This window comes from Larus michahellis, chromosome 1 (genome assembly GCF_964199755.1).
Source record: "Larus michahellis chromosome 1, bLarMic1.1, whole genome shotgun sequence".
NCBI lineage: Eukaryota > Metazoa > Chordata > Aves > Charadriiformes > Laridae > Larus > Larus michahellis.
Genome location: NC_133896.1, coordinates 154007249 through 154031799, shown reverse-complemented (window position 1 = coordinate 154031799; position 24551 = coordinate 154007249). Strand labels below are relative to the sequence as shown.

The following is a 24551-nucleotide window of genomic DNA, read 5'->3' as shown; positions in this document are numbered from 1 at the left end:
AGCCTCTCTGTAGTGACTAGCCAGACTGGGTTTGAGGAGCCCCATGTTGCTATAAAATTGTTAAATTAGTGTAGATGAGTTAATTTTTTTCCTCACATGCTGTTAAGAGTTCATACGAAGTCCATTTTATAGATTGTAACAGATTCAAGTAGGTATGTTGTACTACAGTGCTAGTAAGAAATGTCAGTGGAAGTAAAATGTGTCCTAGCTCCTGTAGAAGTGAACTCTGTCCTAACTGTAGATGTTGTCAGACATGACCCAGTTTTTATGCTTCCATTTGCATAATTTTTAATAGTATTTTTCAGCTCCGTGTTACAGAAAATGATAGTTTAAGTATTGCAAAACCAAAGTTATATCAGGTGAAATAATCCTCTTGTCTAATAGACAAATGACTGTATGGACTACTGCTGCTGTAATCTGTCTAAATCAACAATATGCTGTGAGGTTAGTAGTCTTGAGCTTTTCTTGGAAAGCTGCAATATGCCAGAGCTGACAGACCACAGGCACAGTGCTTTCATGCTGTTTGACATATGACTCTCCATTAAGGAAATGCAGTTTATGTATCTTCCCTGACATATTAGGAACAGCATGGCACAAGTGTCACAAATATTTAGGCCCTTAATTCAGGGATCTGTATGGGGTTTGGGTTTTTAATATAAATTCCAAAGAAAAGCAAGAGTACAGTCAGTTGTTTGTATTGAAGTTTTGTCATATGACTAGAATGTGAGGTGTACATCCACTCAGTAGTTTTTCTTGAAAGAAGTAGAGACTCATTAGAATATCAGTTTATGCAGATTACAGAAATTCCAAAATGAACTTGTTTTTTCAGACACAGAGCTTTTCTAAATCATCTTGGCTGCCCACTTCTTATTCAAACTGTTAGTTGCTTTAAATGTGGATGTGTATTTGTGGATATTAATCATTTTAGTAGTGCTGTGAAAGTTAAAATATGTGCATTGACTGTCTGAAAGTATTGCCTTTTGACATGTTCCTAAGGAGGTCTCATTCATAATTTAATCTTTATTTATCTTTTTAGGAATGTCAAACCAGATTCTGTTCAACTGTTTCATCTCTTTTTTGGTTTAAGAAGAATAGGTACACTTTCAAAAGCATGATTGTATTTAGTCAGAAAGCAGAATTTTATTTAGTCTGACTTTTGCTTTTATCTGGTGTCCTAGAAGAGAGCTATACCATAAGACCTTTACTTGTAAAATCCATCATCCTTGTGTACGTAATTGTCCTATGGTTAAAATATCAGATATATGATATCTTAAGCAAATGCACTTCTGCAGCTCTAAACATGCTACAAACTTCTCTTTTTTCCCCATAATACAGGCAAAGTCTACCTTGTACTAGCTCAGACACTTTACAAAGACTGCTTGCTATGAAATGTATTGGTTTTCCTTCCCTAATTCAGCTTGTGGGTGTTTTCTTAATCATCTGTTCTCTATTCCCTCCCCACTGTTGTTTTGATTAGTATTATCCATCTTACTGTTCTTCCTTGGTAAAATTCTTAGTGTCTTTAACACTTGTCTTTGAAATTGTGAAGTTGTTGAGCACCTTTATAACATCTAAGCATTGTGTATCTTGGCATTTGAGGTAGGCCTCTGCTGTAAAAGGCTTGATGTAAATCTTCACTTCTAATTTTGGTTTGCTTTTGTACATCTTATTGGTTAAGACATGTTTGTTTGGCACTTGGTAGAGCATCTATGCTTATTAAGCCTGTTTTCTGAGGTAGATGTATTTTGCATTAATGTATTTGGCTTTATAGTGTTTAAAGTGACATTTATCTAGATTAATTTGCTTTCGGGTTAAAACTGTAATTTAGAATGGCAGAAAGCAACTGCTTGAAATGGTAATCATAAAGTAAAACATCTGGAGTTTCTTGAGTATGTAACCTTTATTGTTACCTGGACTCTTTGCATTTAAAATTGATTGTTAAAATTGTTCATAGTTGGTCCATAGGCTTAGCCATTCGGTACTTTGTTGTCTCTACTTGCAATTAGTTAGCTCATTCTTTCAAAGGGAGGAGGAACTTAATTTTTGATGCACGTTCATTCTGTCCAGTAATTAGTTCATTCAGAATTGAAAATCAATTATTTCTGATTATGTATGAAACTAAGCTTACCAAAATTCATTTTTTCATTTCTTGAAGCTCTTGTTGCATGTTTCTAACCATATTTCCTGTTGTACAGAAGCTTTAAGTTTTTAAAATTTCAGTGAACAGTTGTTGCATATTGGCACAGGGCACGCTTTCTACCACCAGCTGGAGCAACTTTCCCAAAACATCAGAGGCCTCAACTCAGACCGAGCTTCCAAGGCACGGTGCAGTTCTTCAGGTCTTGAGCTGAAAGGAGCGCCTGGTGCCTCTTCCTGAGACTGGGGCAGGGAGAAGTTTTGCCTGCAGGAGATGAGTGCCTGGTTGAGGATTTGTGTTGCCAAGTAAAGGAGATGCAGGAGAAGGTCAGCGGAGTGCACAGCATCAGAGATGACAAAAAGGAAATTGAATCTTCTCCAGAACCCAGGCATGAGCCTGAACCCCGAGCTGTACTGAGGGGAAGGCAGGCTGAATCTTTGCCATCACAGAACAAGCAAAGGCTGGAAGCTTGTGACTTCTTGTAAAAGGAAGAACCCTTCTTCTCTGCCTGCAGATCTGCGTCTGTAGAATATGTTCAGTGTTCTGGTAGCAGATGAGGAGCTGGAAGCTCTGTCCAACAAATCATCTGAGCCTGTACAATCCAGTAGCAGCAGGAAGAATTAGTGAGTAATACTAGTGGGAGGCTCCCTCATATTGGAGATGGAGGTTTTCTCATCAATCCGTCTAGTGAGGAAGAACAGCTTGAGGAGGAGTGAGTAGATCGTGCAGGTCACCAACTGGTTGCACAGCTTGTGGTGACAAGGGATTTGGCTTTTATGACTATGGATCCCTATTTAATGAAGAGATGGGATCCACTAAGCCGGGTGAGGCAAAAGTGGTTTTGCCAACAGGCTGACCAGCCTGGTGAGGAGGATTTAAAGTAGGAATGGTGGTTGTAGGCTTAGTTAGCCAGCTCAGGTTGATGTTTTAGTGATGGTTTTTGTCAGAGTTAGGTTGATGGTTGGACTAGATGATCTGAAAGGTCCCTTCCAACCTAGGCAATTCTGTGCTTCTATGATGTGGACGAAAGAGTTAATAATAAACAAACAGGGATGAAGAGGTCCTACTTTAGGCATATGCACACAAAGAAGTGTGTACAAAAACAACATGACAGTGAAAGCTCTCACTTTTTCTGGGAAATCAGCACAGTTGAGGTAGGGGTTACCCATTACATGAGAGCACGAGGAAGGTGTGATGTTGTGCCTTGGGACGAAGGAGGCGGCAGCTGAGAGTTTATGGATTAGGGTTAGAGGGCAGACTAACACGGGTGACATTGTGGTGAGTGTCTGCTACAGACTACCTTATCAGGAAGAAAACATAAGTGAGGCCTTCTTCAGAGCACAGGAAGAAACATGTATTTGCCTGGTTCTTATGGGGCACTTGAACCACTCCGTTACCTGCTAGACTGGCAGTGCAGCGGTGCACAAGCAGTCTGGGAGATTTCTGGAGTGTATTGGTGCTTGTTTCTTGACACAGGTGACTGAGGAGCTGATGAGAGGATATGTTCTGTTGAACCTGGTTAGGGATGTGAACAACAGGGGAGCAGCCTTGCTGCAGTGTCCATGAGATGGTGAAGTTCAGGATCTTGAGAGAAAGGAACAAGGCAAAAAGATCACAGCCTGGACAGCAGACTTTGGTTTGTTCGGGATCCTGCTTAAAAGAATCCCACAGGATATGGTCCTGGAGAGAAGGACTACCTCCTCCAAGTTCAAGAGTGGTCCATCCCAATGAGCAGGAAAACAAGCAAAGGTGGCAGGAGGTCTGCATTAATGAACAAGCAGCTCTTGATTAAACTCAAATAAACAAAGGAAGCAAATGAGGTTATAGCAGGGCCAGATGACCTGGGAGGGATATAGAGACACTGTCCAAGCATGTGGGGACAGGGCTAAGGAGGCCAAAGTCCATCTGGCATTGACTCTGCTGAGCACCATTAAGGGCAATAAAAAGAGCTTCTACAAGCATTATCATTAGCAAAGGAAGGCTAATGAATGCCCACTGATTAATGGGATGGGGGACTTGATGGCAAAGGACTTGGAAAAGGCTGAGGTGCTTAATGCCTTCTTTACCTCAGTTGTTACTGGTATGACCTTCCTTCAGGAATCCTCAGCCCCTAGGACCAGTGGGAAAATGAGGAGCAACAAAAACCTACCTTCAGCAGAGAAGGATCGGGCTGCGGAACATTTAAATAAACTGGACAGACAAATCCATGGGACCTAACAGGGACGCACCTATGAATGCTTGAGAGTGGTGATCAATGTCATTGCAAGGCCATTCTTGATTATCTTTGAAAGGTCATGATGATGATTGGGGAATGTTCCTCAGGACTGGAAGAAAACAAGTGTCTTCGGTCCTGTCATAGATAAGCAAGAGAAGGGATCCAGGGAGCTACAGGCTGGCCAGCTTTACTTTGATCTGCAGAAAGATGATGAAGAAAATCCTGGAAGCTGTTTCAAAATATATGAAGGACAAGAATATGATTTGGAGCAATCAACATGGATTTAAAAAAGGGAAGTTTCCTGACCAGCTTGATAGTCTTCTGTGATTAGATGCCTAGCTTGATGGATGAGGGGAGAGCAGTGACATTGTGAATTTCAACAAGACTTTTGATGCTATCTCCCATAACGTCCTTGTAGACAAACAGATGAAGAATGAACTACAGAAACAGGTGCATTAAAAGCCTGGCTCAAAGGTTTGTAGTTAGCAGCACCAAGTCTAGCTGGAGGCCAGTCGCTAGTCATGTCCCCCAGGGTGTCGATTAATGAGGCCCATACTAACATCTTCATTAATAACATGGATGGTGGGGCAGAGTGCACCCTCAGCAAGTTTGCAGATGATACAAAAGTGGGAGGAGTGGCTGATACATTAGGGGGTTGTGTTGTCATTCAGAGGAACAATGATAGGCTGGAGAAATGAACTGACAGGAACCTCATGAAGTTCAACAAAGGGAAACATCGAGTCCTGCACCTGGGGAGGGACAGCCCCAGGTAGCAGTACAGGCTGGGGGCTGACTGGCTTTGCAGGGAGGGACCTGGGGGCTCAAGTGGGCAAAGTGACCATGAGCATACAATGTGCCCTTGTGGCAAAGAAGTCCAAAAGCCTACTAGGCCACATTTCATGGTGGACTTGGCAGTGTTAGGTTAACAGTTGGACTCAATGGTCTTAAGGGTCTTTTCCAACCTAAATGATTCTATTAGGAAAAGTGCTGCCAGCAGGTTGAGAAAGGCAATTTTTCCCCTCAGTCGTAGTGAGACTGCATTTGGAGTGTTGGGTGCAGTTCTGGGCTCCCCAGAATACCATGGACATGCTGGAGTAAATCCACTGAAGGACCAGAAAGACAGCTGAGTGATTGGAGCACTTCATATGTGGAGAGGCTGAGAACGCTGTGACTGTTCAATCTGAAAAAGAAAATGCTTGCAGAGATCTTATCAACGTGTATGGGGAGGGTAAAGAAGACAGATGACTGCTCAGTGGTATTGTATCCAGTGAAAGGATGAGAGGCAGTCAGTACAAACTGAAATACAGGAAGTTCTACGTAAACATGAGAAAACAAATTCCTCATTGTGATGATGGTCAAACCAGGAAATGGGTCTTGGAAAGGATGTGGAGTCTCTGTTCTTAAAGATACTCAAAACCTGACTGGGTGAGGTCTTGAGCAACATGTTCTCATTGACCCTGCTTAGAGCAGGGAAGATGGACTAGACGAAGTCTCCAGAGATCCAAAAAATAGGAATTTTAAATACCTAATTTTAGTTTATTCCTTTTGCTTTTCCAGAAAAAGCTCATTTCAGTGGTGCTTGGTTTGAACAGTTGTACAGTGATTGAGTAGACTACAAATGGAGTTGGATAACTGAGCTTTATAAATTTATAACAAGCACACAGGTGCTAAGCAGAACGATCCATAGAAGATTTTGCAGTGCCTTTTCTCATAGCTGATGACACTGAATAAATCAGGGTGGTCAACAGTAATCAGCATGTTCCGTTGTTGTTTTCACCCACAAAGTCCTGAGTAACATGATCTAAGTTGGTCCCACTTTGAGGTGGGGAGGCTGGACTGGATGTCCTTCAGAAACCCTTTCTGACTTAAATTATTCTATGATTCTATACATTTCTAGATCTTTTGGTGCTGAAAACAGTGTAGCTGTGTTTTGGGGAACTCTTGTAACCTTTGGATAGCGTATGCATTTTTAATATGGAATTGATTACTGGCCTCATCTCAATTTTGTCAAACGCTTTCCAGTACTATAAAAAGGCCATGGTGTCTTATTGTAGTTGTCATGTTTATTGTTATCCTTAGGTGAGAGGTAGGTGAAGACAGAAGATGCATCATTCTACCACAGAAGCTCTAGCTATTGAGGGTAGACAGATGTAGAGATAAATTGACTTGGAAAAGTACTGTGCATTGCTCTTCATACCCTTTCACTTCCATAAAGAATTTTTTTAAATTACCTAAAAAAGTGATCTTTAGTTTAAAAAATAAGTTTTTAAAATCAGGTTTTTGTAATATTTTTAAAGAGTGTCAAGAGAAATAGAAAATTCTAGGAATGACTATTTCAAATATAATTAGCCCTGAGTTTACTACTGGTTAGTATGTATTTAACTGAAGTTTTCTCCCACTTTTTGAAATTGGATTATAGCACAGAGTAATAACTCAAAGGCACTAAAAATGTATAGTGCAGTCTCCCTGGCATAAAATTCCACTTCTGATACATAAGAACATCAAGATCTATAGAGGAAATGGTGAATTACATATTACGCCAAAAAAAGTATTTTCTGTAACGCGCTCTGATTGAAAACCCGATCATTGTAGTGAAAAAGGAAATAGCATTACTTGTTAATAGTCAGATATGGAAGTTTTATTTTGTGTTGCACCCTTAGTCAAGCAAAAGGGCTGATCATTTCAAAGCTGCTACAAAGGATCCAGAAGCTTAGTCTCTACACTGTAGTTCTGTAAAAATGTACAACCTTCTGTTTTTCTTTTTTTTGTTGTTGTTTTTTTTTTTTTCCCTACCCAGCTACCCTTACCTCATTATCCCCTGTTTGGAAGAGATTTTTGTAAATTGAATAACGTAATCTTTTAATCTCCTCTGTCCTTTAGAGCTCAGACTTATTCTACCAGCTGTCAAGTGGCTCATTCCTGCCGAAGAACAATTTTCATGTGCTTGTCTTTCTAATGGCATGAGAATACTGGTTTTAAGGGGTATGAATTCATGTTTAGAACAGAAGTTTACATAGTGCTTCAGTAGGGCTCAGCTGGCCAAGGGTTACTGAACTAGGTTTGAAAACTTTTGACTGGAGTATTTTCTTCAATTAATGTCTCAGAAGAATTAGGGAATACCAAGTAGCATAAATAGAACCAGTGGTGTGTGATCCAAAAGGAAGTCAAACTTCTATTAAACTAGAAGAAGGAAGGAGGACAGAATAGACAGAAGGAAAGATAGTGGCAAAGAAAAACACAAAGTAGCTGAAGATTTAATATGGTTATTTTGAAGACAGCATTTTTTCAAATGATTGCAAGCACAGGTGCCTCACAGGAAGTGACTTGTCCCAAGGAGCCAGACCCTCCATCTGTAAAAATTTTGCTGTAGCAAAAGTGAAGAAGTATAAGGAAGTTATTGTCTGTTGACTAAAATGCTCTTTAGACATTTGACACTACAAGGAAAAAATATGCCTATATTACCAGATAGGTTGGGCAGCGCAAGTCTGCAGCTCCTACTAAGGCAGTGTCATTTGAACGCTAGGTCTCACTAAATATTAGAGTTTTGAAATTAATTCAAACTACTTGGCATAATTCTTATTTAAAAAAATCTGAAACTTACTAAACTTGAATAATTCTTTCTAGTTTCTTTTAGTATTCCTCTCTTTTCAGTTTTTGGTGTTGTCTGTTTCTGTGGTGAAGGAGAAAGAAGAAAAATTGTTTTTGAACTGAACTAATCAACAGGTCTATAAAATCCATGAATGCGTGATGTGCTGTTGTGATGCCATCTGATACTGCATCTGTTCTTCTGAGACTATTTCTGTACCTTGGTACTCGTGCTTTGTATTGGGAAAACAATAGTCTTTGACTAGCATGAGCCTCAGGCTTTGTTTTTCCCTTTTTGTAGGCATGTTTGCAACTGTAGACGGCATTTCTCAGCGTGCCCCTGTGCACTGGTCAGAGAACGTGATTGGAGCAGCTTTGTGCTTTCCTTACGTGGTTGCTCTCGATGATGAGTTCATTACAGTGCACAGCATGCTGGACCAGCAGCAAAAGCAAACGTTGCCTTTTAAAGAAGGTCACATTCTACAGGACTTTGAAGGTATTAAAAAGGATGCTTTTTTGCATCAGTAATTCTGGAACAACTACCACTGTGGGTACAGTCACTTTAATTTGGTGTTTTTTTAAAGAAAATATCTAGCAAGCATGTTAATTGTTGAAACTTCTATTGCAAATGCTTTCCTGATTAGATTCTTCCAGGCTATGATAGGAAAACTTCAGTCATCCAAAATTCCACGCTTCTAACAAAACATATGCTCATTAAATGTGCTTTAATTGTCAAATTAATTGTTGGGTAGGAGTCTGTGGGGTTAGAGCTTTTTCTTGTAACTTAATTATTTCTTTCAAAGGAGCAATGTTATTTAATGCTGCAGGTCAATAATTGTGAGCTACAGGTCAATAATTGTGAGCCACAGGTATTTGTCCATTGGCTATCCTGACAAAGTTCTAACATCTTAAAAATTGTTCTTTCTTATTCCTTTCTAAAATACCTCTGTAAGAGGTATTTAAAAGGGGATATTTCATAAAAAATAGTTAAACCGAAAATACAAAAAATTCTTTTATCTATTCTTCCATTAAGAACTCTTAAGTGTGCAATATATTGTGTTGCTATTTTTTTCCAGGAGAGCTCCAAACTCTAGCACTATGAACTGTATGTTACTTGCTACCTTTAATGTACGACTTACAATTTTGTAATGTAAGCCTGTGGAAATATCTGGCAGTTAAAAGTCCCTGTTCTCTGGAATCTGAGCAATAGTGTCAGTCATGGCATTTACAGCTTAATTAATCATGAGAGATTGTAGCCAGTTTAATTTACGCATAGTGGAACAAAATCTGCTGTAAAGAAATAAATTTACCATTATCTCTGTATTTCTGAGGTAAATATGTCAATGACAAAGATGAGTTTTAGAACTTTAACACTGTTCAGGTTCTTGTATCTTAAATAGTAAATCTTAAAGCTTATTTTTGAAATGTGTTTTTTCTGTAGAGAGTGTAAGCTGAGTATGTCTGTTTCCCCTGTCCAGGAAAGGTGATTGTTGCTACTAATAAGGGTGTGTATATCTTGGTGCCACTACCTTTGGAAAAACAGATTCAAGATCTTCTAGCTAGCCACAGAGTGGAAGAAGCCCTTATTCTAGCAAAAGGAGCTCGAAGGAATATTCCAAAAGAGAAATTTCAGGTCTGTCCTTCCTTTAATTTTCATGAAAATGCAAATTTCACAGTGGGGCCAGGTGTGCCAATGGTCAAGTGACTAGAGAGTGTGGGGGAGGAATTTACATTGAAGAGAAAACTGATACCTTTTATGGTTTCAGCCTGAGGAAATAGAAGTGCTGCTGAATTGGCATATGTTTGTAAAGGCTGTGTTCTGCTGGGGTTTTGGTGTTGGTTTTTTTTCAAGTGTGTAACTTGAAAAAATTGAAAACAAAAAAAACCCTGAAAAACTAGTGATAGAGAATACACTGCAATGCTTCCTTCTTACTAGGTTCAGCTATTACTGTCTTTAAAAGTATGAATTTCAAATCAGAATTTTTAAGTTTTAGTTTTTTTATCAGAGATTCTCACCATATCCTAAACTCCACAGTAGTACAACTTTGAAGTTAAGTTATGGGAAATCTAAAGCAAGTGCATCCTACTTCCAAACTCGTACAAGTAGTACTTGTACTGATGTGTAACAATATTTAAGATTTTTGTGTGGCAAAGTATCTTAGTAACTCTTTGATTACAGTGTTGATTAGAGATTTGTACTCATTTCCTTCTACCTCTGCATTATATTACAATACATATTCTACTTCCTATTTGTCATTTAGAGACTGAAACTTGGAAAAAGTAGCTTGAAATCTCTACTCACCAAATAGGTGAATGAATATTTGATTTCGTTTCTTTCCCTTTTTAAAAGCAAAATTTGATCTGTAACATGTATAAAACCTGGTTTGTTTTTTTAAACATACTTTGGAACATTTTGTTGCTATTAAAATAGTAACTGTTACATTATTTTGGTTTGTTTAAGAAGATAGAAAGTTTGGAACATGATTGTGGAAATTACAGAATTGCAGTCTGTCCAGATTTTTTTTTAATTTCAAGAAGCTTCTAATTCCTTGGCATTTAGATTGTGGTCAAGGCCCTTGAAAAGCAGTCATTAAAGTAAATTAAATTTGTATCAGCTTTCATTTTGATCCTTAACTCCTCCATTGAATGAACAGCTTGGAGGCTGCTAGAAGTGAAAAGCTTGGCTAGGAAAGTATTTCCGTCCTTTTGCTAAGGTACAACTATCTGGAAGTACTTGAAGCTGAAAAGTATTTAGACGACCTCTAATTCTCCAGTTATTTTGTTCCAGTTTATGTAGATTTAGTGTGGGAGATGTCTTTCTGTGTGTTTCCCTCCAAGATGAACTGCAATTCATTATCAAAATATGTGATGTAGAACCTAAGTTTTCTTGCATTTAGGAGTTTTCTATCCTTAGGATAAGTTAGTTTCTGTTCACATGTGTGCACAATGTCTGTCTTCCTGAAATTACTGTTTCCGAGATTATTTTAAGTTCTTTCTAACTTAATGTGCTTTTAAGGGTGTTCAATTACAGTTCATGCTGCAGCTGAAAAACAGAAAACATATTGCTTGCAAGCGAAATAGCCTCTTCTAGTTCTGGGCTGTATATACGAACTGATAGTAACTAGCTTAAATTGATGGAGTCTCCCACTGACTCATATTAAAATGACTCAACTTGGCTTAGGTGTTGAGACTCTAGTCCAATTTTTCAGAGTTTATCTGTAGTTGAAAATGTAACATGTTCAGCTTGCTTTCTGATGTGCCTCTGATACTTAATGCTGTCATGACAGGTTTGTTACAAGCGCATCAGGCTTTCTTTTTCTGTAGTATAGCATAATATAAATTGGATGGGTTCAACCAAATTACATGCCTTACATATGTCTTTTGCAACATTTCTTTGGCATGCTTTAACAGATCACATAGTCACTCCTTTCTAACTCTTGTTTAAGAGAGATCTTCAGATAATAGATATTAAATAGATAGATAATAGGTATCTTCTAAGATAGATAATAGGTATCTTCTAATAGATATATTCAGATATCTATTTTGCAAGCTTTACTGATTCTTGAGTAGCCAACATTTTCAAGGCCTTATTTTGCCATTTTATATAAGCAGGGGCAGAAATGCGTAGGTTTGGCGTTAAGGCACTTGATCCAGCAACTGTAATTTATCCATGCAGAAGAGTGATAGTAATTGTCTGATATATGTAGTGTAGTGCCCCATTTTCCACATGCTGCTTTTATTTCTGCAGTTTGCAATGGGTGTTGCCATCTCACATGTGAGGTGAACTCAGTCATGGCATTATAGGACAGATCTTGATGACATGGGTTTTTTTCCTGCAGTTCAATACTGCATTGTCATTGCATGCATACACAGGTGCACGCTTTCTCTTTTTTATGTCAGCAGTATTATATCAGCATAAATATATATATATTTTTATATATATATGTATGCTGGTAATACAGAATGATAGTGGGATTGACACAGTAAAGTCCTGTACTCATAATTATTAGTACAGACAATATTTAGTTATTGGAAAGAAGCACATCATGCGTTAGATGCTCTATGCTCTAACCTGTTACTTAATCCATGGTCACTGCAGACTGCAAATTTATTTCTGCCATATTAGATGAAAACTCCTTTGCGCATCAAGAGTTAGTGCTAGGTAAGAAAAGCTAAGCAAAGGTGTTGCAAGGAGATGGCTTTGCTGGATGTAGTTTTTGGTAGAAGAATACAAAGGCCTTTCTACCATGCTACCATGAAATGACTGAATACTACTTATTAATTTTTCAGGACAGCTGAAGTTTGCAGAAATCATGGTTGATGGTAGTGAAGACCTTGGTTAGATTGACACACATCTTGCATAGGTATCTCTCTTTTTTCTTTTTTTTTTTCTTTTTCCCCTCCCTCATTTCTTTTTAGTTTCAAAAAACATTAACTGCACCCAAAACTGATCAAGAGCTAAAATGACTTTCTAGAAAAAGTCTTTTTGGCAATCTAGTTGGTAATTCTGACCATTTTAGAAAGACTTTTTACTAGCAGTTGAGAGAATTAAGGCTTCAGTATAGCTATCGCAGCTTCAGCAGTCATCTTTCTGTTTTCTAACACTTTTGCGGATGCAAATTAATACAAATCATATTTCATGTTTTTGTAGCTAGTTTTTTAGCATGAATTCAGTCAACAATATAGAATTTGCCTAAAGCACTTCAAGTTCTATTGTGGTTCTTCAAAAATGATAGGGAAATACACAGTGCGTTGAGTTTTGACTGGGTGTAACTTAGTACCTTTTAAAAAGAAGTCTGTTGTGCTATTCTGGCAAATGTGTCTGGAAAAGCTCAAGATGTTTTTTCTATCATAAACAAAATTTAACTGTATGTGGTGGGCATATAGGTCTAGCCCATTTTTAAAACCCAGTGAGAAAGAGGAAATACTGAGTTTTCCACAGACAGTCTGGTCTGTTGCTTCCATAATCTTTACCATAGGATGTCTTAATGTCTAGTGTTTATCTTGTCAGCTAAAAGTCAACCTGGATGCCCCCTATCCCATCACTGCATCTTTAAAAATTTGGGAAAGCATCTGTCTGTAGACATTCTACAGCTTTTTTTGTTGTGTGGCTTTAAGGGACAAGTGAAGATATGGCAACGTTTAAATGAGAAAGTGAATACCACGTAATTAGTTCAAACTTAAAACTGATTCCGTGCATCTATACTTACTTACACTATCGACGAGTTGATAGACTAAGCCGTACAATTAAAGCAGTATTTTCAGTGTCTTAGATCAACTCAAATGTAATTCCAATATCCTAATTCACTAAATATGTAAATATTAGTGGTCACTCCATTGTAAAGATTGAAAACAAACTTTTTTTTAAAAAAAAAAAAACAACCAACAAATAGACAACTTATTTTGATACTAGTTAGCAGGGTGAGAAATTTTTTTATTTCAACCCTCCCTGGGAAGTCTGAGGCCAGAATTTTAAGTTTTTCTGGTGCCACAAGATGCAGAGAGTTGCAGATGGAAATCTTTTACCAACATCCTTAAGAACACCTTAAGACAGGTGTTCATCAGTTCATAGATTAGCATTTATTGATGTAATAATACAATCAGAAATCCAAAATATTTTGGATATTTTGGGACTTAATCACTTGAGGTAGTTTTACTTTATTACTGCAATTAAATTCCCTTTTAGCTTTATTTAAGTGTATTTTGAATTAGTACACTTGGATGTAAAGCATAGTAACATTAATATAAAGATGTCATGAAGTATTGTTTGTTTATTTTTATATTGTTATGTTTGTCTGAAAAGGTATGCCAGGTAGCATTTCCCTCTGTTTCTCCTCTCCCCTACACTGAGGAGGCAAGAGAAGTCCCACAACCTTACAAATCAATACGTTTTAATGGCTTGCTAATGATCAAGATTAAGTATTTCCTTAAAATGAACCATTAGTAAAGCATGCACAGACTGAATGGACTTAAGCCAAGCTTTTCTCTTGGTAAATCCACGATCTTTAATCAAGGTGAAAAATCACCAATTAGAATATCAGTCTATCCTACTTGAATTGCTAATGAGTGTCAGGCCTCCTGCCTGGAATATGTTTCTAATGTATTGCAGATTGTCTGGGTATTTTCATTGAAAAGGGGAGTCTGTTACTAGTAACAACATTCATGTACACTGTTAAACATTAGAGTGCTGTATATTCATGAGAAAGTTGAAGGGAAAAACTGAGGGCATGTGGATGTAGCTAAGTGTATTTGCAAAATACCAGTGTTTTCACAAACAGTGGATGCTTTGCAGAGCACAGGTTAGGTTCCTTGCTTTTAGTAATTCTCTTTTGCCATTGGAAATATTCTGGGCACAAGGGTTTCGTTTAATCTTGTGGTAACTAATTGACCATTCAGATTAAATAAATACCCAACATTTAAAGTAGTTTTGTGTTCTTTTTCTAGTGAACTTCTTGTAAGCTTTTTTCTGTCTAGGCATGACCTTAACAGTAAAACTTCATAACACATATCTTCTCATATGGTTTACTTGTGCTCCTCTTTTTATCTATATTTTTACGTACATTCCATAATGTACTGGATGTTGGAGAAGTTGAACTGCCTTGAAAGTATTTTTGTTTAAAAAAAAAAAACAAAACCAAAAACAACAACAAACAAAAAAGCCGACAAAACAAACCCCAAACTGGCAGTCAGAAATATAGTTATCAGCTAGGGATGAGACTATGAGAATCAACAGCAAGGTTGGCGCAGAAGTGAGGTGAGACGGGGAGAAAGTTGGTTGTGTGTGATCAAGTGGGACCACCCTTGAGTTAAATCATTATTATTTTTTTTTTTTTGTGCCTGGTGAATCATGGGGCACTTCAAAGATGGCCATTGGCTTTCACGCTTGCAAATACCGTGAGCAAAAACTTGAGGCAAGTCAGACTGATCTCAGATAAGTCATTATTTGAATAAGAAAACTTAAACTTGCTATTTGTTGACTTTGCTTTTAGTAAGTCCTCGTGAACAGTGTTGCTTTCACACACTTTTGTGTAAGATACTGAGTCTGGGCAGCAGATTCAGTATATTCAGGTACATACAATTTAAAATGTAGAGGATCAAGGCTTTATTTTGCATGTAACTTGACAAGGCTGGTTGAATATCGTATGTTCAGTGTTTTGGGTAGGTAGTTATTGCAGTAGTGACTAGCGCTACATAAATAACTCCTTATAAATATAATAAACCTTTTTCCCCCCTTCTCTTTCATAGGTAATGTACAAACGAATCCTGCAGCAAGCAGGTTTTATACAGTTTGCACAGCTTCAGTTCCTTGAAGCAAAAGAACTTTTCAGGTAATTGTGTGACAAGAACTTTATTAATTTATCTTCTTTAAATAAGGAGCTAGTGTTCTTCGTTTTAAAAACTTAGTTGTTTGAGTGTGTTTTGATACAGATGTTAGTTCACTGTGATAAAATGGTTTTGTTGGGGGGTAAAAACAGTAACATTGAAACAACTTTATAACTGCAGAGTTAATGCCACTGCTTTTTTTTGGTATGCTAATATACAGTAGCATTAAGGCTGTAATCCTGTAATCTGAGTGTTGTATATGTGGAGATTTTTTAACTTTATGCCCATGAAGGTCAAAGCTTTATTACTGAGCCTGTGCTGTGATTTCCAGCATTAAAATTGCCTGGTTCTTTTTTCTTTTTTTTTAAGAAAAAAAAAAAACTTTTAGCAAAAGTTACAATTTAAAAGTTAGTTTCAATTTAAATATTATTGACACAATTGCACTATTTTTTTGGAGGATGCTGTTAGTGAATTTGTTTTAACACTTGCTCTGCTAGGTCTTTTCCAGAAGACAGATTATTTGTCCTTGAAGTCTGCACTAACCTTCCCGATTTAGCTGTTTCAGCAGTCACTTGTTTACAAATTGACCTTGGTATTCCACATCCATTCAAAAAATGCTGCTTGTTATCTTTACTTTACCTGATAATTTCATTTCTGCTAGCCATGCCTCATTCTGTGATGGGGCACTGTCTAGAGTTAGTGTAATCCATGCTGACCACGTAAAATAACTCTCCATGTTATCTGCTGAAATTCACTTTAAATCAGTTTAGAGTCTATGGAATAGGATTAAGGTTAGACAATTTTCTATATATTTTATGTGTGTACAGTATAGGAAAGAAGTTGTCCTTGGGTTTATGGAAATGTATCAAGGGAAGTAAAGCTTTGGGAATGTTACTGCTGATGAGGGACACTGCCATTTTGCCTCCTGCTCACCAGGATAATGGGAGACACTGGGCTTGAATGGGCAGTGTACGCTGAGTGAAGATTAGGGTATGACAGGAACAGCCTAAACAGCATTTAGGGGCAATTTGTTTTGACCACAACCACTGTCTGTATCACCTTGTAATTTTTGGCAAGTGAGCAATTTGCAATCTTCTTCCTTCCTGTAATCTTCCAAACACTAGACTGAATTGCTGCTGTGTTGTTTATCTGAAGTAGAAGCACCAGCTGTACAGAGTTAAGAATCCTTTACAACAATTCCACAAAGCCCTTCCATGTGGCTTTCCAATGGACCCTTTTTTCAGTTTTTCCAGTGTGGCCAGCTTTGGTAAAATAGCTTGTTGAGATTATACTGGCTACGAAGTGTCTTCATTGTCTAGGTGTGGTTAGGTGGCCAGACTTGTATAGCTCTGCAGCTGTCTTGACTATGGCTGACACTTCAACTTCTTTCAGCTTTATTCCACCCTGCCTGTCAATAATTCTTTGTGGGGGCTAATGTGGGGGCCCTGCTTTGCTGGTAGTGGCCTGGGGATCTTTTAAAAGCAGTGAAATGGGGAAAATATATCCTGTGGGGAGCTCCAGCACCTTGTGGAAGGAGCCAAGATCAGTTATGCAGCCTCTATCCAACTAGCAGTCCGTCTGACAAATGAGCTGTAACAAACAGAATTCTGGGAGCTCCTCTGCAGAAAGAAACATGCTTCATGAGAAAACGTGCTGCCCAGGCATGAATTTTGGAGCTGAGTAAGCATCCCAAGGTGTTCCCTCCCTCTAAAAGATGCAGCTCCAGAGTAGAACAACTGTTCATGAAGTCTGTTGGGGGGAGAAAGCAAAGATAAGCTTTCTGTGCTTTTCTTCTGGCCAGCCATACATAAGCTATTCAGAGTATTTTGGTGACTCCAGGGGAAAAAAAAAAAAACCTCTCCATGGAATCTAGATTCTCTGATTTTCAGCCCTAGTAAACACACCCAGTTTGAGTAATATCTGTTTGCGTCCCAATATACACTCAAACAGTCTTGGTCATTTTAGACTTACTGATGCTCATAGGAAAAATGGGAAAGGTAACAGCAGTCTATGGAAACACTTCCTCCCATCCCCATGTGTTGCTCTGCAGGGTTTCAAGCTAGTGTTAGTCAGAAATAACTTCATTCCCTTCATGCCAAGGGAAGACTTGGTACCCGTCTGAGAAAAGATGGATTTAGAGTGATACACAGAGTGGTAGCCGTACCTCCAAGAACTTGGTGTGATGTGGGCATACTTCTGGCCAAGTACGAAGTGAGATTGTTTCACCCTCAGAAAATATCTCTTAGTTACAGGCTAGTAGGGAAAATCATTATATTGGACTAAAGGTGTTGTTTTCTTGCATCAGTAATCCTTCTTGGATAACCTTGTCATGATACAGTTATATCTTGTGCTTAACTTGATATTTCTTAAATACTGAAACTTTTAAGAGGAATACTTTCCTGCTAAGTTCCTCTTGATTATACTGATACTTCTGAATACTGAAGAAGGCTGACAAAAGGGAAGGAAGTGGTAGATTTATTGACAACTTTCTTCAGCTGGATCTGTTCATCTTAAACTGAGTGAGCTGTCACAGTGAGGCTTCTTTGGTCTGACACATTCTGTTGTAAGCACGAGCAGAGTTGTGATTGTATTATATAGTTGTGATTTATCTATTACATTTTTGCTATTTCATATTGCTATCATTGGAGGCTTGCATGCAGTTAAACCAAATAGTGGCATTTGGCAGGCCGTTTACTGAATTCTGAATGTCCTGCCGAGATGTTGGTAGCTGTCACAGTGAAACCATTTCTCCCCAGTGTGTTGGATTATGTCCTTTCACTGGTTAGGTGTTGCTTCCAGTCTGACACACCAGATATTGGAACTTTTCTAAACTTTGCTCTTTTTAACAAATCAAAATGTTAACTCTTTTCACAATGTTGTCTCACCTGGAAAAGGCTATAGAGAGACTTAAAGCTAAAGTCTCTCCTACACTGGAAAGGTTAAAAAATTGCTCATACTTATACTTGGAGACATAAGAAGTAGGACTCTGTGTGAGATTTGCCTCTTAAATGTGTTTCAAGAATATAAGCTTCTATTGCAGCCAGTGGGATCTAGGCAAAACAGCTAAATCATGTCGGCTTCTTTGACGTCTCTGCTATCTGTAAATTCAGGGGTGTGAATTTAGACCTAAGTTTTTTGAAAACTTGTAGATTCTCCCTGTTGCGTTGTTTGTATATATGAAGCCCAAAAAAATTAATGCAGAATTACTCAAAGGGAAGTTGCCTCTTATCATTGACAAGCTTGACTTAAGAGCCTGTTTTCTACTTCGGAGTAAATTGCTAGCTGTATTTTGCTAAACCCAAGATACTAGAAGCTGAAGACTCAAATGTGTTTTTCAAGGGAGATGAGGTCCTTTGTAACTGCTCCTAAACTGTTTCCTCCAAATGCGATGAAAAGAGCCAAAGCCAAAAGGCATCCACAGTTCCCAGGAGCCATAAGCCTTGAGGTAAACATTAATCACTCGTGCAGGTGGGGTCATTGTTTAGTATTTGGTATTCTTCTGAAGTTTGTTCTGGATGATACTGTGCTTTTAAAGGAGGCTGCTTGATTGCTGACTACCATTGCAGTGGGGAGAGCAAAACTGTACAACATGAGTTTGAGTCAGACTTGAGAGAACCACTAGTGATTCACAGCCCAGGGTTTGGGCTAGCCTGAGTTGGAAGCTGGTTTTGCTTCTTCTTTTGGAAACAGATGGTCATTAAGGCCAAACTCCATGAAGTTCAGATGTGAAGTAGCTCACTACTTCCTTATCTAGGAAAAGTTGGATGGTAAGATGAAGAGACGCAGAAACTACTGTAGAAGTTGGAAGTTGTTTTAAAACTTATTAAAAGTGGCATGTTAAATATAGCATTTTTAACTTCTTATCCATCTCCATAGTCATAGTCTACATCTCAGCTTAGGCCATCTCCAAATAGTTGACAGCATAGCCAGCAAGGGAACCAATGTTTATACTTGAATTTCTGCAGATTTATCAACTCTTTGCTTCTGCACTAATTTTGAGTGTACTGTTCGTGTTCTTTAAGTTATAGGTTAGCTTTTGTTCTAAAACAAATTAGTGAAGAACCTTGGAGGGGGAAAAAAATTCTTTCTTTAAATAGGGTTAATTTTCTAGTGTAATACATCTCACATAATATATTTTATCTCATGCTCCTCAAGTCTTAAACTTTCACAAGTAGTTGGGCTAGCTGAAGCTGCAGTTAGATTACTGTAATGAGTTTGTATTGAAACCCCCAATGCTCTTCAAACTGTCAGGTCGCACCACTTGCTGCTACTTGTTTATTCTGCCTCTTAAAAAAAAAAATCATCTGCTTGTGAGTTCCATCATAATGTAGATTTAAGAATTTCAAAACCAAATATCAAGTCATAAAAGAGGGATTAAAAGGAAATCTCAACTGCAGAAATCTAAAAGTAAGCATGAACACTTTACTCCTGGTTAGAGGCTGGCCTTTGTAGTGTAGAGGTGTTTCTTAGGCAGTAGGAGCACTGCGTACAAATCAGAAAATCTTGCTATTCAAACCTCTTCTTATGGGAAGGCTTCCCATGTTCAGATTTTTCTTTGTTGTGGCTCCTCTATTTTTTGTGTTGCTCTTCCCATGCTTTGCCGAAACTAGGTTCTGGAACAGGATACTTGCTGCTTTTAAATTTGCTGTTGCTGCTGTCTCCCAGAACTTAATTCTTCTGGTATAGATTGTTGTAGCCAAAGGACAGTATTTACTTTTTTTAAAAGTTCTGAATAGGTGTTGCCACAGCGATGCTTCCTACTAGTTCATATTTCCTAGATGGTTTTGGAACTGTGTCTCTGGCAAGAAGTGAACAATTCAAGGCATGTCCCACTGCTTTACTTCACAACAGTAGGGAAGGGGTGAGCCTACTTGTAAGCATCTTTCACAATTTATTGCCTGCAGAAATCTGCTTTGTCTACTTCCGTGGCTATAACTTGTTTCTTCTTGGAATTCTTTCCAGTCAGGGTTGTGAAGGAAAAGTCTTTTTGAGATTGCTGATCACTGGATATATAAGAACTATTTTTTAAAAATTTTATTTGCAACAAAATAGTAACTAAACAGGGTTTCTTTTAGAGAACTGTCAGTTCATTTTGATTTTTTTCAGCAACATCTCCTGCATTTCAGGAATGCTTGTCTTTAAAGATGAATTCTGAATAATGACTTTGATAGTGAAATAAAATATAAATCCTGATTTCTTGCTGTTCTTCCAAAGCAAGGCCTGGGAGGAGGAGTGATTCTAGCTGTGAAAACTGGGGAGTTGTTCACCGTGTGTGAAAAAACTTCTCATTTTATTCTTCTGTCACAATACACATTCTTCAAATGCTTGAAAAATTTCTTCAATCTAAGCTGAAAGAAAAAATGTCTTGTGTAATGTATTGGTCTTACAACTTGCTCCTGGATAAAGTATAGATGCTCTTCACATATGAAGTGGAAGAACCGTCCATAGTATCCAACATAGATGTACACCCAAGACCTATGTCTGTACAATAGATTACTACTTATTGTTTAGATGGATGCATATTCAGTCTACACAGTTTGTTTTCAGAACCTCCTTAAGAAGTGAGCCAAAGGAGGTATTTGGTGCATTTCAGGGTTGGGCAAAAACGTTTTCATCATCCAAATAAGTGTTCTGAAAGCTTTAGCGTTCTACAGGAAGTTGCTGTTTTCTACAGTACTGGACTGGCACAGTCTTAATGGCTTGCCTGAAAGGGTTCACTTGCTCCATTTTTTTACCTCCATCAGAAGAGTAGCTCCCATAATGCATGGATGAAGTCTAGGACAGTCCTAGGAACTGCAGTGAGGCTATTCAGCTGATTTTTGTATAAGCCACAGAACAAGCTGTGGGATGTCAAAAGGAAAAGGCTGGCCAGTCTCCAAGTTCTCAGAGCTTTCAATGTCTATAGGAGGAAAAAGAATGATAAACAAGTTTGGATAGAAATAGCAAAAAAAAAAAAAATAATCCAGACTTGTTCTGAATATATTTTCTCCAGCATGGAACTAGGCAATAACTTCCAGAAACTGACAACCCGTTAGTTTCCTGACTCTAAGCATATGTGAGCACACATTCCCAGTATGTTATTTTTTTGTGCCTATGTATACTTTTTCTTTCTTTTTGCTTCATCTAGTTTGACACTGTAATTGCAGAAGCGGCCAGCTTGATGTCCGGGAGCTGATCTCTCTCTACCCCTTCCTGTTGCCTACTTCCTCTTCATTTATACGGTCTCATCCCCCTCTGCATGAGTACGCGGACTTAAACCAGCTGACCCAAGGGGACCAGGAGAAGATGACAAAGTGCAAACGATTCCTCATGAGTTACTTGAATGAAGTCCGCAGCACTGAGGTTGCGAATGGCTACAAGGAAGATATTGACACGGCTTTACTCAAGCTCTATGCCGAGGCAAATCATGAAAGTCTGCTGGATCTGCTGGTTTCAGAGAACTTTTGTCTTTTAACAGATAGCGCCGCCTGGCTGGAAAAACACAAAAAGTGAGTGCATTTTTTGAGTATTGCACCTTTGAGACCAGAGGGAAAATTGTCTTAAATACACTTGGCTTCTAGAGCAGTGTGTTCAAATCCTTGTAGTTTCTGTGCTTTCAGGTCCAAAAGACAACTTGGCCTGACTTGTAACTTAAAAATGTTGTTGAAAAGGTATTAATTGACAGTCTGAGGTAAAGGAAATGCATTCTGTCTTATGCTGGTAAATACAGAGTTCTTCCTGAAAGTTTCTGTGTCCAACACAAAAAATAAAGGATTGGTACAGATTTTTGGGGGGGGAAAAAAGACCATGATTTATTTGCCCTTGTGACAATGTGAGAGTTGAACGGACACCGTAGTGGTATTCAGACAGAATGAAAAGATGCCTTAAAGCATGTACTATCTTAGGTAGAAGCTATTAACTTCAGAGCCACTTAAGTGGCTTTAAAATTGTAGTTGCTTATTTAGGCTGTATTTTTATTACAGTACACAAAAACCCCTCTGTAATGGCATTGTACAGAACTCTTCCTTGCCTGACTTGATTTCATGCTGCAGTAAAGAAAGAAATGTTTTTGACAGTAAAACAGAGTTTTAAGTAAAATCATCATAAAAATTTGATTTAATGATACCTGATTAACTATTGGAGGAATATTTCTTATTTTAAGCTGTGTGTTAAGTCTGTATATAAAATTCAACGAGTGGCATGGGAATCATCTCTAATGTGACACATACTTTGTTTAAGTTGGATCTAGTAACTAGAAACTGCCTTAGAGACAGGAAAGACACAGATATGTTTCTAGGACAGAACTTCTCTCCTATGATTCTGAAAAAGAGCCTACAGACATTTGTTCTAGTGTAGATATGGCTGTCTACATGTCACTGTAAGCAATTATTTGTTGTATTCTGTGCTAATCAAACCATCATGAAATTGGTAGGAAAGATCTAGCGATTTTAATATTATTTTCTCTTTCTATACAGGTATTTTGCTCTTGGTCTCCTGTATCACTACAATGGTCAGGATGCTGCAGCACTTCAGGTTAGAATAAAGCTTTTAATATCACCTGCAAACGATTCCAAAATACCAGTTTACCTCTGAGATAAATATCTGAGGTGCAAATTTATCTGTTTGAAAAGTAGTGATGTGTATATATAGGAAAAACTTGTGCTAAGACTTCTTTGAATAAATTAACATGCTGGATGTGAAAAACCTGAAGAGCTTAGTGAAGATGAGCTATTTAGATGCTTGTATGCTATTTTTTAATCAAAACTGTGCGTAACAGAACGTATGTTTGTACTTTTAAAAGATGGACAGGAGTGCTAAAATGATCAAGAGATCACTTTAGAAGTTCGAGAGACTTCAGGAACAGATCTTGTGCTAATTAGTCTGTATACACACAGCAAAGCAGTATTGTAATCTCATGGCAGACACTGACAGCAACCGAGAGTTTATTTCCTTATCTGATGGTGGACAGTGAACACATTCTGCAAGATCTGTGGGTTTCAGTTGGGTTAGTTAATCCCTTTGGGGACCCCCCGCTTCTGATGTCACCAAGACTAGCAGAGGTCTGTAGACTGCAGACTATATGATTATATTATTCCTGTCCGCAAAGCTTCATGTAGAAAAATTAGCATGTTCTTAATCACTAAATAGCATGTAAGTCTCAGACCATATCCAATACCTGAAGTAGTTTGCTGTACTGTGTGCCTTTTTGAGTACGTTCATCACAGTAACACTGTTGAATGCATTCAGGTCAGTTACGTAAAAAGTAATTTCCCAAGCAGAAAACCAGTGAGGACAACAAAAGCAGTATGTACCTTTGTCATGTGCAAGATATTTTTCTTTGTTTCAAGGAACAAGGTTTATTGCTAAACTGGTCTGCCAGATATGGCACCTTTTAATCCCAATTACAATTTATATAAAAATAATCTCACATGGTACTTTTAAGTTCTTCAGGCAAAATGAAAGAGCTGCAAAAAAATCAGGTTTTCTTCTAACTTGTTTATATCATTTGCTTTTAATCTTGCATGCACAGAACACATGAAAATTATACCATGCACTGCAAAAAAAGGACTTTTATCAACAGCATTCTTTGTGATTAGCGTACCTCCTCCTGAAGTATTTGGCCAGTCGCTCTCAGAGTGCGAGAACCCACATGATACAGAGTCTGAATTAGTTGAATATGGCAGGTGCAAGAAAAGCCTATGATGGAGAGGAAGCATGAATTTAGTGACCAGTGAGACCCCTTGCAATTGCAGGTCCTGAGAGCTCTTTCTAATTCTGCAAGTATCAATGACTAATACTAAGTGTTGTAGTAGCTCATGTAAATTTTGAGTTGGAAGAGCTAATACATGTTTTAAGCACTTTAATCTTTGTGTGGTTTTGTTGCAGTTATGGGTGAAAATAGTTGATGGAGACATTCAAGATTCTACACGTTCAGATCTCTATGAATATATAGTAGACTTCCTTATATTCTGCTCAGACCAAGATCTAGTGTGGAAATACTCTGAATGGGTTTTACAGAAAAATGAAGAGGTTTGTGATCGGTGTACTTTTCCAAGAACATCATAAATATAAAGTATTTCCCTGCAGTGGTGTTTGGTTGTTCATTAATGTTGTTCCATTTTGATTAACGAAGTGGACCGTTTTTGCAGAATATTTTAATGCCAGTTAACTAGTGATCAACCGAAGAAAACTTCCAGGTTTTTCAGTTCTTTAAAGTCCCTCTGTTAAAAAGTGCTTCTGAAAACAAAGTTTAGGTCATTCTGTACAATGAAAGATACAACATGTGTTTTGGTTTTCTTCATACTAAGCAAG

The 24551-nt window shown here is 38.0% G+C and overlaps 1 protein-coding gene across 2 annotated transcripts in view; it reads left to right on the top strand.

Annotated features, from left to right (window-relative positions):
* TGFBRAP1 (transforming growth factor beta receptor associated protein 1) overlaps nucleotides 1-24551 on the top strand; it is a 38346-nt gene that overhangs the window by 4169 nt on the left and 9626 nt on the right. For both annotated transcript variants that reach the window (XM_074560274.1, XM_074560284.1), the window contains exons 3-8: nucleotides 8239-8433; nucleotides 9416-9570; nucleotides 15183-15265; nucleotides 21407-21748; nucleotides 22715-22772; nucleotides 24126-24269. In XM_074560274.1, coding sequence (XP_074416375.1) covers nucleotides 8239-8433; nucleotides 9416-9570; nucleotides 15183-15265; nucleotides 21407-21748; nucleotides 22715-22772; nucleotides 24126-24269 — 977 coding nt within the window. The remainder of the gene's footprint in view (nucleotides 1-8238; nucleotides 8434-9415; nucleotides 9571-15182; nucleotides 15266-21406; nucleotides 21749-22714; nucleotides 22773-24125; nucleotides 24270-24551) is intronic.